The 13,723-nt window shown below is 59.3% G+C and overlaps 2 protein-coding genes across 2 annotated transcripts; both read right to left on the bottom strand.

Moving 5' to 3' along the window:
• Window positions 1-442: 442 nt before the first annotated feature.
• DNAJC14 (DnaJ heat shock protein family (Hsp40) member C14) lies at window positions 443-5,376 on the bottom strand. Its single transcript, XM_085562845.1, has 4 exons — window positions 5,367-5,376; window positions 3,261-3,358; window positions 2,111-2,214; window positions 443-781 (listed from the first exon to the last, which is right to left on the bottom strand). Exons 1-4 carry the CDS (start codon window positions 5,367-5,369, stop codon window positions 627-629), a joined length of 360 nt encoding a protein of 119 aa, XP_085418971.1. The 5' UTR covers window positions 5,370-5,376; the 3' UTR covers window positions 443-626.
• Window positions 4,163-12,734, bottom strand: PYM1 (PYM1 exon junction complex associated factor). The gene is made up of 4 exons (XM_085562813.1): window positions 12,620-12,734; window positions 10,410-10,503; window positions 5,509-9,497; window positions 4,163-4,990 (listed from the first exon to the last, which is right to left on the bottom strand). The coding sequence occupies exons 1-3, from the start codon at window positions 12,648-12,650 to the stop codon at window positions 8,423-8,425; spliced, it is 1,200 nt and encodes a 399-aa protein (XP_085418939.1). The 5' UTR covers window positions 12,651-12,734; the 3' UTR covers window positions 4,163-4,990; window positions 5,509-8,422.
• Window positions 12,735-13,723: the final 989 nt, after the last annotated feature.

Raw genomic sequence — 13,723 nt, 5'->3', positions numbered from 1 at the left:
CGGCTCCTGAGCCACAACCCCCTCTTGTTATCATTAAAATAACTCAAATAATTCAATTAATTCAAATTATTCAAATGAGCTTCTCTTTTGGGCGTGGCGGCCGCCATGATGGATGTCGTGCCCGCCATGATGGTTGCGGGCAACCTCCGTGACGGCAGCGGCCGCTTCCCCGTCGCTCCAAACCGCATCTCCCGCACTAACCGGACACACCCTCCCCCCACGGGTCGTTCCCGGTCGCTCCGGCCCCGCCGCAATCCCGGTACCGGCGCCTGAAGCGCCGCCTTGCCCACACTCAAGATGGCGCCGCGCTCTGCACCCTCATAGAACCCACCAACATGGCAGCGCCCACAACGGCGTCAGTGACGTTAATCTTATTCCTGCGCAGACCGGAAGTGCTGCCGCCATATCGTGATTTAGGGACCCTCAAATTTCCACTCCCCTCTTTTTAAATTTAAAATACAAAAAACACCACTCGATTTTATTTTTAAAAAACCAAATAAAGTCAAATAAAAAAAAATAGATTTTTTAAAAAATTCCAAGCCCTTTTTTTGTGGAGTTTTTAGGTTTTTTGGGGTTTTTTTTTGAGGTTCTTGGTTTTTTGGGGTGAGGGTCTGGGGGGGTTTTTCCTAAGCGCGGCTGCGGCCGCCGCCCCTTCTTCCTCCTCTTGTGCTTCGTGTCCCCCTTGGGGGGACCCCCCTGGCCTTGGGGGGGTCCCTGGAAAAGGTGGGCCAGGAAATCCTGGGGGGCGCTGGGGGAGGGAGCGCTGCCCTTGGGGGAGGCCCTGGGGAGGGAGAGAAAAGGGGTTGGGGCACAGCTGGGCACAGCTGGATACACCTGGGCACTGCCTGGGCACACCTGGATGTACCTGGGCACCCCCTGGGCACACCTGGGTACACCTGGATGTACCTGGGCACTGCCTGGGCACACCTGGATGTACCTGGGCACCCCCTGGGCACACCTGGGTACACATGGATGTACCTGGGCACTGCCAGGGCACACCTGTGTACACCTGGATGTACCTGGGCACTGCCCGGGCACTCTTGGTCGCTCCTTACCATCCCATCCCCAAGGACTGACCACTGGTGTCCAGCTCCAGGTCACTCCAGGCCACCCCTGACACCCCAGTACACCCCTGGGTACCCCCAGAATACCTCGGGACACCCCTGGGTACCCCCAGGACACCCCGAGACACCCCTAGAACACCCCAGGACATCCCCAAGACACCCCAGGCCACCCCAGGACACCCCAGGCCACCCCGGAACACCCCGGGACACCCCCAGGACACGAGGGGACATGGGGGACATGGGGACATTGGGGACACTGGGGACATTGGGAACATTGGGAGATTGGGGACATGGGGACATTGGGGACACTGGGGACATTGGAGAGATTTGGGACATTGGGGACACTGGGGACATTGGGAACATTGGGAGATTGGGGACATGGGGACATGGGGACATTGGGGACACTGGGGACATTGGGTATGGGACACCACCAGGGATATTTGGGACACCAGGAACATTGGGGACACGGTGACACCCCCAGGGACACTGGGGAGATTTGGGACATTGGGGTCATTGAGGGCATGGGCACATTTGTCCCCACAGTGTCCCCAATGTCCCCACAGTGTTCCCAGTGTCCCCAGTGTCCCCTCGGTGTCCCCAATGTCCCCTCGGTGTCCCCAGTGTCCCCTCGGTGTCCCCAGTGTCCCCTCAGTGTCCCCAATGTCCCCACAGTGTCCCCAGTGTCCCCAATGTCCCCTCGGTGTCCCCACTGTCCCCTCAGTGTCCCCAATGTCCCCACAGTGTCCCCAGTGTCCCCAATGTCCCCTCGGTGTCCCCAATGTCCCCACAGTGTCCCCAATGTCCCCTCGGTGTCCCCAGTGTCCCCTCGGTGTCCCCAGTGTCCCCACAGTGTTCCCAGTGTCCCCAATGTCCCCTCGGTGTCCCCAGTGTCCCCTCGGTGTCCCCAGTGTCCCCACAGTGTTCCCAGTGTCCCCAATGTCCCCTCGGTGTCCCCAGTGTCCCCACTGTCCCCTCGGTGTCCCCAATGTCCCCACAGTGTCCCCAATGTCCCCTCGGTGTCCCCAATGTCCCCTCGGTGTCCCCACCTGTGGCACCCCCGCAGCGGGTGCAGCCCATGGCGTCCCTGAGCTCCTCCTGCAGCCGGGCCAGGAACGCGCCCAGCACCAGCTCTAACCACACCAGCTGCTTCCTGCGGCCCAAAAAACGGGAATTAGAGCCCAAAAAATGGGATGGGCACCCCAAAAAATGGGATGGGAACCCCGAAAAATGGGAATGACAGCCCCAAAAACATCCTCAGCACCCACGCCGGCTCCAACCGTGCCAGCTGCTTCCTGCGGCCCAAAAAATGGGAATTAGAACCCAAAAATGGGATTGGCATCCCAAAAAATGGGATGGGAACCCTGAAAAATGGGATGGGCACCCCAAAAAATGGGATTGGCACCCTGAAAAATGGGATGGGCACCCCGAAAAATGGGAATGACAGCCCCAAAAACACGTCCCGTGCCCGCACCAGCTCTGACCGTGCCAGTTGCTTCCTGCGGCCCAAAAAACGGGAATTAGAACCCAAAAAATGGGATTGGCATCCTGAAAAATGGGATGGAAACCCCAAAAAATGGGATGGGCACCCCTAAAAATGGGATGGGCACCCCAGAAAAAGGGATTTATACAAAAAAATGGGATTGGCACCCTGAAAAATGGGAATTACAGCCCCAAAAATGCGCCCAGCGCCCGCGCCAGCTCTGACCATGCCAGCTGCTTCCTGAGGCCCAAAAAATGGGAATTACACCCCGAAATCTGGGATTGGCACCCTGAAAAATGGGATTGGCACCCGAAAACCCAGCATTGCCACCCCAAAAAATGGGATTTATACCCCAAAATCTGGGATTTTTCACCCCAAAGTCACGCCTGGAACTCGCGCTGCCTCTCGGGGCTGCTCACCCGCTCCGATCCCGCCCCAAAACCCGGGATTTACATCCTAATATATTGGATTTTCAGCCCAACATTTGTGATTTTCGCCCCAAAAATGGGACTTACACCCCCAAATTTGGGCTTTTTCACCCCAAACTCACGCCTGGAACTCGCGCCGCCTCTCGGGGCTGCTCAGCTGCTCCCATCCCACCCCAAAACCCGGGATTTACATCCCAATATATTGGATTTTCACCCCAACATTTGTGATTTACACCCCAGAGATGGGATTTACACCCCCAAATTTGGGATTTTTCGCCCCAAACTCACGCCTGGAACTCGCGCCGCCTCTCGGGGCTGCTCAGCCGCTCCCGCAGCACCGGGAACGCCGCCTCCGCCCGGGGGTCGCGGCTCTTGTCGGGGTGCACCTGCCAAGCGACGACCCTCAGCGTCCCCAAATTGTCCCCAAATTGTCCCCAGGATGTCCCCAAAGTGTCCCCAAAGTGTCCCCAAAGTGTCCCCAAAGTGTCCCCGACACCCACCAGCAGCGCCAGCCTCCGGCACGCCCGCCTCAGCTCGGTGTCGCTGGCCGCGGGCTGCACCCCGAGCCCCCGGAACGGCTCCGGCTCCTCCTCGGCCACCACGGCCACCAAACGTGTCACCTCCTCCTCCTCCTCCTCCTCCCGGTGGCCGCCGCCGCCTCCGGTGCCGGTGGCGTGGCTCGCCCGCCGCCGCAGCCACGGGCGCAGCAGGTCCCGGGAGCGGCGGAGGAAGGAGCGGAGCCCCCCGAGGAGGAGGAGGAGGAGGAGGAGGAGGAAGAGCGCGACCCCCGCCCGGGCCACCCCTAGCGACAGCCGCTGTCCCCTCCCGGGGTCGTCGTGGCGTTGTCGCGGTGGCCGCCGCGCCCCGCGGGTGTCGCCGGTGCCGTCCCGGGGTCCCCGGTGGCGGCAGCCGAGGCCGCACGGGAGGTCCCGGGAGGGGCTCGGGGGAGAGCAGCCGCAGCGACCCCCGGGGCTGGGGACACCGGAGGGGTTGGGGACATTGCCCGGGGTGGGGACACTGCGAGGGGTGGGGACATTGGAGGGGTTGGGGACATTGCCCGGGGTGGGGACACTGCCGGGGGTGGGGACATTGCCCGGGGGTGGGGACACTGCCAGGGGTGGGGACATTGGAGGGGTTGGGGACATTGCCCGGGGGTGGGGACACTGCCAGGGGTGGGGACATTGGAGGGGTTGGGGACACTGCCAGGGGTGGGGACACCCTGAGGGTTGGGACACCCTGAAATTTGGGGACACTGCCAGGGGTGGGGACATCCTGAGGGTTGGGACACCCTGAAATTTGGGGACACTGCCAGGGGTGGGGACATCCTGAGGGTTGGGACACCCTGAAGTTTGGGGACACTGCTGGGGGTGGGGACACCCTGAGCTCTGGGGATGCTGACAGGTTTGGGGACATTGTTGAGGGTGGGGAGACCCCGAGCTTTGGGGACATTGCCGGGGTTGGGGACACCCTGAAGTTTGGGGGCACTGCCCAGGGTGGGGACACCCTGAGGGTTGGGGACACCCTGAAGTTTGGGGACACTGCCCAGGGTGGGGACACCCTGAGGGTTGGGGACATTGCCGGGGGTGGGGACACTGTCGAGGTTGGGGACATTGCCAGGGTTGGGGACACCCTGAGCTCTGGGGACATTGCCAGGGGTGGGGGACACTGCCCGGGGTGGGGACACTGGAGGGGTTGGGGACATTGTGAGGATTGGGGACACTCCCGGGATTGGGGACATTGCCGGGGGTGGGGACACTCCCGGGACCGCGGTCGCCACCGGGGCCGGTGACAGGAGGGTCGCGCTCGCCGCTCTCGTCGCCGCCTCCCGCCGTGCCGGTACCGGTCCCGGTGCCGGTGCCGGTGCCGGTCCCGGTGCCGGTGGCAGCGGGGGGGTGGCCGCAGCTCCCGTTGCCGGCGGCGCTGGAGCCCCCCCCGGGCCCGCTCCCCCCGGGGCCGCCCCTGGCCGCCTCCCGGTACCGGGGCCGCTCCATCGGAGCGGGGTTAGGTCACGGCCGTGCCTGGGACAGAGCGGGGACAGGGAGGGGACAGCGGCGTCAGCGCCCCCGGAACGGCCCCGGGACCCCGGAACGGCCCCGGGACCCCGGAACGGCCCCGGAGGGACCCCCGGAACGGCCCCGGGACACCCGAACCGAGCCCGGGGACCCCCAGAACGGCCCCGGGACCCCGGAACGGCACCGGAGGGACCCCCGGAACGGCACCGGGAACCCGGAACAGCCTCGAGAACCCCAGAACGGCACCGGAATCCCCGAAATCCGGTACCGGGGACCCTCTGACCCCTCCCCGAACGGAACCGGGAGCCCCCAAACCGGGCCGGGAGCCCCGGACGCTCGGAGCGGCTCTCGGAGCTCCGGTACCGGGGGGTTCGGGACTCACCATTCCGGTACCGGGGGGTTCGGGACTCACCATTCCGGTACCGGGGGAGTTCGGGACTCACCATTCCGGTACCGGGGGGTTCGGGACTCACCATTCCGGTACCGGGGGGGTTCGGAGGGGTCTGGGGCGGTTCGGGACTCACCATTCCGGTACCGGGGGGGTCCCGGGGGGGTCGCTCCGCCGCCCCCCCCCCGGGGTCCCCTCAAGGCCGCGCTTCCGCTTCCCACCCGTGGCGCGCGCTGGCCACGCCCATTTCCGGGGTGGGGCAGCCGCGCGCGCCCATTGCCTTAAAAGGAAAAGGCCACGCCCCCCAGCGGCACGAGCCCGTCCCTACATGGGCACGGCCTCGTTTGAAATCTGCATGGCCACGCCCCTCATTTGTATAGAGACACGCCCCTTAAACGGGTAACGTTTCTTAAAGGGGCAACGCCGCCATCCCGTCACCGCGGTGGGCCCCAGTGCCCTTCCCAGTGCTCCCAGTTCTCCCAGTTTGGGGTTTCTCCCAGTGCTCCCAGTGCCCCCTCCCAGCGCTCCCACTTCTCCCAGTTTGGGGTTTCTCCCAGTGCTCCCAGTGCCCCCTCCCAGCGCTCCCACTTCTCCCAGTTTGGGGTTTCTCCCAGTGCTCCCAGTTCCCCCTCCCAGTTCCCCCAGTTTGGGGTCTCTCCCAGTTCCCCTTCCCAGTTCTCCCAGTTCCCCCTCCCAGTTCCCCCAGTTTGGGGTCTCTCCCAGTTCCCCTTCCCAGTTCTCCCAGTTCTCCCTCCCAGTTTTCCCAGTTCCCGCAGTTCGGGGTTTCTCCCAGTGCTCCCAGTTCCCCCAATTCCACCTCCCAGTTCTCCCAATTTGGGATCTCTCCCAGCTCCCCTTCCCAGTTCTCCCAGTTCCCCCAGTTTGGGGTCTCTCCCAGTGCTCCCAGTTCCCCCAATTCCACCTCCCAGTTCTCCCAATTTGGGATCTCTCCCAGCTCCCCTTCCCAGTTCTCCCAGTTCCCCCAGTTTGGGATCTCTCCCAGTTCCCCCTCCCAGTTCCCCCTCCCAGTTCCCCCAGTTCCCCCTCCCAGTTCCCCCAGTTCTCCCAGTTCCCCCAGTTTGGGGTCTCCCCCAGTTCCCCCTCCCAGTTCTCCCAGTTCCCCCAGTTTGGGATCTCTCCCTCCCAGTTCTCCCAGTTCCCCCAGTTTGGGATCTCTCCCTCCCAGTTCTCCCAGTTCTCCCAGTTTGGGATCTCTCCCAGTTCTCCCAGTTCTCCCAGTTTGGGATCTCTCCCAGTTCTCCCAGTTCCTCCAGTTTGGGATCTCTCCCAGTTCTCCCAGTTCCCTCTCCCAGTTCTCCCAGTTCTCCTAATTTGGGATCTCTCCCAGTTCTCCCAGTTCCCTCTCCCAGTTCCCCCAGTTCTCCCAGTTCCCCCAGTTTGGGATCTCTCCCTCCCAGTTCTCCCAGTTCCACCGGGCCCCTCTGGGTCTGTTTTTTGGTTTGTTTTTTTTTTATTCTTCCACGTTGGGAAAAACCGAAGCCAAAAAAAGGCAAAAAAAGAGAAAATCGGGGTGGGGGAGGGGCACGGGGGGGGGGGCACGGCCCCGATTTTGGGGTTTTTACCCCCATTTTTTAATCCCAATAAAAAGAGGGAATCGATTCAGGATGAAGGAGCCAAAAGGAAAAAAAAATGAAAATAAAATTAGGGGAAAAAATTGAGAAAAAAGGGGAAAAAAATGGAAATAAAATTTAAAATAATAAAAAATTAAAACCCCAATTAAAAAAAACAAACACCCAAAAAACCCAAAAACCCCCAAAAAACCAAAAAAGGAAAAAAAAAAAAACAAAAAGAAAGCAAAAAACCCCAAAACAAAACCAAAATACCAAAACCAAACAAAAAATAAATAAATCAGTAAAATGAAATGAAAAATAAACAAAAACAAAATAGAAATAAACAAAAATTTCAACTGAAACGAAATAAACTAAAAATGGAAAAATGAAATTAAAATAAAAGAAGAAAAAAAATCAATAAAATAAAAAATTAAACTGGAAAAATCAAAATTTAAAATGAAATTACAGAAAAATAAAACAAAATGAAGTAAAATAAATAAAGCAAATAAAGTAAAACAGAAGAAAATGAAATTAAATAGAATAAAATAAAACAATAAAATTTTAAAAAGTAAAATAATATTCCAAATAAAATTGAAATTAAAATAAACTAAATAAAACCAAATAAAAAGAAAATATTCAAAATAAAATTAAAATTAAAATAACAAACGAAATAAAACAAAAGAAAACCTCCCCCAAAAAACCAACAAAAAAAAAATCAAAGAAACCTTTAAAAAACTAACGAAAAACCCGAAAATCCCTCCAAAAAAACCCAAAAAAAACCCCAAAAATAAATAAAAAAAAAATCCCCGGTTGCTCTGGTCAGGATCCGAGCTCCAGTGTGCGCAGCTGCTCGGGGCTGGGATGCGGCAACGAAATACCCAAAAAAACCTCAAAAAAACCCCAAAAATCCCAAAAAAATAAAATTAAAAAAAACCAAACAACAAAAAAATCTGAAAATAATCCGAAAATCCACAAAAATTTCCCGGGGCTCCGGTTAGGATCCGAACTCCAGCGCACGCAGCTGCTCGGGGCTGGGATGCGGCGAGGAAATACCCAAAAAAACCTCCAAAACAATTCCCAAAAAAACCCCAAAATACCCCAAAAATAAACCCCCAAAAAATCCGAAAAAAATCCGAAAATTCCCAAACAAACCCCCCAAAATCGCGGTCAGGAGCCGAGCTCCAGCGCCGTGTGCCGCGCCCGCTCCCGCAGCTGCGAGGGGCTGGGATGCGGCAACACAATACCCCAAAAAAACCCCCAAAAAATCCGAAAAAAATCTGGAAAAAAACCCCAAAAATTCCCAAAAAACAGGGTTAGGAGCCGAGCTCCAGCGCCCGCAGCTCGGCCTCCAGCGCCCCGCGCCGCGCCCGCTCCCGCAGCTGCTCGGGGCTGGGATGCGGCAACACAATACCCCAAAAAACCCCCAAAAAACCCGAAAAAAATCTGGAAAAAAACCCCAAAAATTCCCAAAAAACAGGGTTAGGAGCCGAGCTCCAGCGCCCGCAGCTCGGCCTCCAGCGCCCCGCGCCGCGCCAGCTTCTGCAGCTGCTCGGGGCTGGGCCGGGGCCCCGCGCCGCCCTCCAGCCGCCGCCGCAGCTCCTCCACCTGCCGCAGCTTTTTCCGCAGGTTCTTCATGCGCCGCCCGCGCTCCGAGCTCCCGCCGTCATCCCCCGCGACATTCCCGGCGATATTCCCGGGGTTGTCTCCCGAAATATCCCCGGAGTTGCTCCCCGAATGCATCGCGGCGTTGCTCCCCGAATCATCACCGGAGTTGCTCCCCGAATTCTTCCCGATGTTGCTCCCCGAATTCTTTGTGGAATTATCTCCGGAGCTTTTCCCGACGTTGCTACCGGAATTCAGCCCGGCGTTATTCCCCAGATTCTTCCCGGAATTATCTCCGGAGCTATTCCCGACGTGACACCCCGAAATATTCCCGGAGTTGCTTCCCGAATTAATGCCGGCATTGCTCCCCGAATTATTCCCGGAGTTGCTCCCCGAATTCTTCCCTAAATTATTCCTGGAATTATCCCCGCAGCTATTCCCGACGTTACTCCCGGAATTCCTCCCCGAATTCTTCCCCGAATGACTCCCGCTGTTATTCCCGCAATTATCCCTGGAATTACTCCCGGAATTAACCCCGGGGTTCTCGCCGGGATTCTTGCTGGAATCGGCGGGATTCTTGCTGGGATTCTTGCCGGAATTCCCAGGATTTTCCACGTTTTTCTCCCCTCCCTTCTCCCCCGCTGTCCCTCCTCCTCCTCCTCCTCCTCCTCCTCCTCCTCCTCCTCCCAGCCCGATTTTTTCCAGCGCCTGGCTCAGTCCGTCCCCGCCGCCGTTTTCCCGATCTTTTTCCTTTTCCTGCTGCTGTTTCCTTTTCTCTTTGCGTTTCAGGTTCCTGCGGGCGCTCTTGGATAAAGTTGGGGAGGGGTCGCAGCCCTCGGGCCGCCCCCCGGGGGGGTTCCCTCGGCTCGATGGGGAGGGGGCGGCCTCGGGGTTTAAACCCGGCGGCAGTTCGGGTTTGCTCCGGAAGAATTTCACGTATTTGTTCTCGTAGCTGTGGTGCAGGGGGGGAAAAAAGGGGAAAAAAAGGGGAAAAAAAAGGGTCAGGGGGTTTTGGGGGGATCCCGAAGGGGGTTGGGGGGCACAGGAGGGGTTTGGGAAGGGTTCTGGAGGGGTTTTGGGGGGTTCTGGAGGGGTCCTGGAGGGATTTAGGGGGTCCTGGATAGGTTTAGGAGGAACAGGAGGGGTTTGGGAGGGGTTCTGGAGGGGTTTGGGGGGCACAGGAGGGGTTTGGGAGGGGTTCTGGAGGGGTTTTGGGGGTGTCCTGGAGGGGTCCTGGAGGGATTTAGGGGGTCCTGGATAGGTTTAGGAGGAACAGGAGGGGTCTGGGGGGGTTCTGGAGGGGTTTGGGGGGCACAGGAGGGGTTTGGGGGTGTCCTGGAGGGGTCCTGGAGGGGTCCTGGAGGGATTTAGGGGGTCCTGGATAGGTTTAGGAGGAACAGGAGGGGTTTGGGTGGCACAGGAGGGGTCTGGGGGGGTTTTGGAGGGGTTTGGGGGGCACAGGAGGGGTTTGGGGGGGTCTTGGAGGGGTTTGGGGGGCACAGGAGGGGTTTTGGGGGCACAGGAGGGGTTTGGGGGGTTCAGGAGGGGATTTGAAGGGTCTGGGGGACCCAGGGAGGACCCAGAGCCAGGCCTGGGTGGGACCTGACCCCTCCCCACACCCTGGGGACCCTCAGGACCTGCCCAGGACCCCCAGGACCCCCAGGACCCCCCACTCACACGGGCACCTCCTCCTGGGACCCCTCCCCACACCCTGGGGACCCCAGGACCCCCCAGGACCCCCAGGACCCCCCAGGACCCCCAGGACCCCCAGGACCCCCCACTCACACGGGCACCTCCTCCTGGGACCCCTCCCCACACCCTGGGGACCCCAGGACCCCCCAGGACCCCCAGGACCCCCACTCACACGGGCACCTCCTCCTGGGGCACGTAGCCCTCCTTGACCCGGCGCTGCTTCCGCCAGGTCCCGTCCGGGCGCTGCGTGGACGGGATGTACCTGCCTGGGGACAGGGGACAGCTTGGGGACAGCCTGGGGACACTGTGGGGACAGCTTGGGGACAGCCTGGGGACATGGGGACAGGGACACGGGGACAGCCTGGGGACACGGGGACAGGGACATGGGGACAGGGACACAGGGACAAAGTCTGGGACACAGCCTGGGGACATGGGGACAGGGACACGGGGACAGCGTGGGGACAGCCTGGGGACACGGGGACAGCCTGGGGACACTGTGGGGACAGCCTGGGGACAGCCTGGGGACAGGGGGACAGCCTGGGGACAGGGGACAGCCTGGGGACAGGGGACAGCCTGGGGACACAGGGATGGGGACAGGGGACAGCTTGGGGACAGCCTGGGGACATGGGGACAGGGACATGGGGACAGCCTGGGGACAGGGGACAGCATGGGGACACTGTGGGGACAGCTTGGGGACAGCTTGGGGACAGCCTGGGGACACTGTGGGGACAGCTTGGGGACAGTCTGGGGACACGGGGACAGCTTGGGGACAGCCTGGGGACACTGTGGGGACAGCCTGGGGACAGCCTGGGGACACGGGGACACTGTGGGGACAACCTGGGGACATGGGGACAGGGACATGGGGACAGTTGGGGACACGGGGACAGCTTGGGGACAGTGTGGGGACACGGGGACAGTGTGGAGACAACCTGGGGACATGGGGACAGGGACATGGGGACGGTCTGGGGACACGGGGACAGCTTGGGGATAGCCTGGGGACAGTGAGGGGACAGTTTGGGGACATGGGGACAGCACAGGGACACGCCCACAAACACCACAGGGACTTGGGGACACCCTGGGACACCTTGGGGACACTCTGGGGACATGGGGACACCCCCAGAGACATCAGGGTGACATGAGGATATCCTGGGGACACCCTGGGGACATCCTGGGACACCCTGGGGACACCCTCAAGGCCCTGCCAGGACCCCCAGGGGGCTCGGGGACATTTCTGGGGACCCCCCCAGGGACCCTGGGCCACCCTCCCAAATCCAACCCTCCCTCAGAGACCCCAAAAACCTCCCAGGGACCCCAAACCCCTCACGGGGACCCCAAAACCCCTCACGGGGACCCCCAGGACCCCTCTCCAAATACCCCAGGACCCCCCCAGACCCCTCAAGGGGGTCCCTGGACCCCTCCCCAAATCCAACCTCCCCTCAGAGACCCCTAAACCCCTCCCAGACACCCCAAAACCCCTCATGGAGACCCCAAAACCCCCACAGAGACCCCAAACCCCCTCAGAGACCCCAAACCCCTCACAGACACCCCAAAAAACCCTCCTGGAGACCCCAAACCCCTCACGGGGACCCCAAATCCCCCTCAGAGACCCCAAACCCCTCATGGACACCCCAAAAACCCCTCAGAGACCCCAAAACCCCTCCTGGGGACCCCAAATCCCCCTCAGAGACCCCAAACCCCTCCTGGAGACCCCAAACCCCTCACGGGGACCCCCAGGACCCCTCCTCAAATACCCCAGGACCCCCCCAGACCCCTCACGGGAGTCCCAGGACCCCTCCCCAAATCCAACCCACCCCCACCCCAGACACCCCTAAACCCCTCATGGAGACCCCGAACCCCTCACAGGGACCCCAAAACCCTCACGGGGACCCCAAAACCCACTCAGAGACCCCAAACCCCTCACGGAGATCCCAAAACCCCTTACGGACACCCCAAACCCCCCTCAGAGACCCCAAATCTCCCTCAGAGACCCCAAACCCCTCACGGACACCCCAAAACCCCTCACGGAGACCCCAAAACCCACTCAGAGACCCCAAACCCCTCACGGGGACCCCAAAACCCTTCATGGAGACCCCAAACCCCCCTCAGAGACCCCAAACCCCTCCTGGGGACCCCAAACCACTCACGGAGACCCCAAACCCCCCTCAGAGACCCCAAATCTCCCTCAGAGACCCCAAACCCCTCACGGACACCCCAAAACCCCTCACGGGGACCCCCGGGACCCCTCCCCAAAACCCTCCCCCCTCAGGCCCCTCACGGGGGTCCCGCCGCCGGGAGCCCCGCGCGGGCTCCGGGGGGGTCCCGGGGCGGCCCCGGGGGGGGTCCCGGAGCCCCCCCCGCCCGCCGGGGCCCCCCCGCGCTCACCGGTTGCGTCCGTCACATAGGGCGTCGCCATCTTTGCGCCCCGGAAGTGACGCAACGGCGGCGGCGCGCGGGGGCGTGGCGCCGAGGGAAGGGGGCGTGGCCACGTCTGGGTTATGCTAATTAGGGGGCGGGGCTAGACGCAGAAGGCAGCGCTGCTTATATGGTAATTAGGGGCGTGGCAATGTGTTAAAATGGAAATTAAGGGGCGTGGCCAGTGAGTAAAACGAATTTGTGTTAGTGTAAGGGGCGTGGCCAGGTGTGGGGTTATGTTAATTAGAGGGTGGGGCTAAAATCAGAAATGAGCGATGCTTAATATGGAAATTAGGGGCGTGGTCATGCGTTAGAGAAATTAATGGGTATGGACAGTGGTGATGTTTAATTAATATGGAAATTAAGGGGCGTGGTCATTGGATAAAATGGGAATTGGGTGGTATTTGAGGGGGTGTAGACATTGATGGATATGGTAATTAGAGGGCGTGGCTAAAAAGGAAATGAGCTTTGTTTAAGATAATATGTTGATAGGGTAATTAGTGAGTGTGGCCACTGAGTATATTTAAATAATAATGAAATTAAGGGGGGTGGTCATCGATGGATATGGAAATTAGAGGGCGGGGCTAAACGCAGAAATTAGCATTGTATATACGGTAATTAGAGAGTGTGGTCGGGAAATTAGTGGGTGGAGACACTGATGATATTTAAATAATATGGAAATTATGGGGCGTGGTGGAAAATGGGGACTGGGTGGTAGTTGGGGGCGTGGCCACTGAGAGATATGGAAATTAGGGGGTGTGGTAATGTGTTGATAGGGAAATCAGTAGGTGGGGACATTGATGATATTTAAATTATATGGAAATTAAGGGATATGGTCATTGGGTAAATTGTGTGGGTGGTAGTTGAGGGGGTGTGGCCATTGGTGGATATGGAAATTAGAGGGCATACCCAAAATAAGGACACGGCCTTTAATTAATATGTAAATTAGAGGGTGTGGTCACTTGGTGGTGTACAAATAGTGGAGATGATAATGAATATGGAAATTAAGGGGTGTGGTCACCCCAAACCCCCCCAGGACACCCTCAGACCCCCAACCCCCCCCCCCAAAATCCC

Source organism: Lonchura striata, chromosome 29 (assembly GCF_050655825.1).
Source record: "Lonchura striata isolate lonStrDom1 chromosome 29, ASM5065582v1, whole genome shotgun sequence".
In the NCBI taxonomy this organism is placed as follows: domain Eukaryota; kingdom Metazoa; phylum Chordata; class Aves; order Passeriformes; family Estrildidae; genus Lonchura; species Lonchura striata.
Note: the sequence above shows the minus strand (reverse complement) of the source record. Positions and strands in the feature narration are given on the sequence as shown.

Excerpts from the sequence above, each read along its gene's own strand:
- DNAJC14 (XM_085562845.1), bottom strand. Across the intron at positions 2,215-3,260 it reads AGGCGGCGCGAGTTCCAGGC|GAAGCAGCTGGTGTGGTTAG; the intron begins GTGAGTTTGGGG and ends TTTGGGCCGCAG. Across the intron at positions 782-2,110 it reads CCGCTGCGGGGGTGCCACAG|GGCCTCCCCCAAGGGCAGCG; the intron begins GTGGGGACACCG and ends CTCCCTCCCCAG.
- PYM1 (XM_085562813.1), bottom strand. The coding sequence starts at position 12,650 with ATGGCGACGCCCTATGTGACGGACGCAACCG. Across the intron at positions 10,504-12,619 it reads CTATGTGACGGACGCAACCG|GCAGGTACATCCCGTCCACG; the intron begins GTGAGCGCGGGG and ends CCCTGTCCCCAG. Across the intron at positions 9,498-10,409 it reads CCCCAGGAGGAGGTGCCCGT|CTACGAGAACAAATACGTGA; the intron begins GTGAGTGGGGGT and ends CCTGCACCACAG.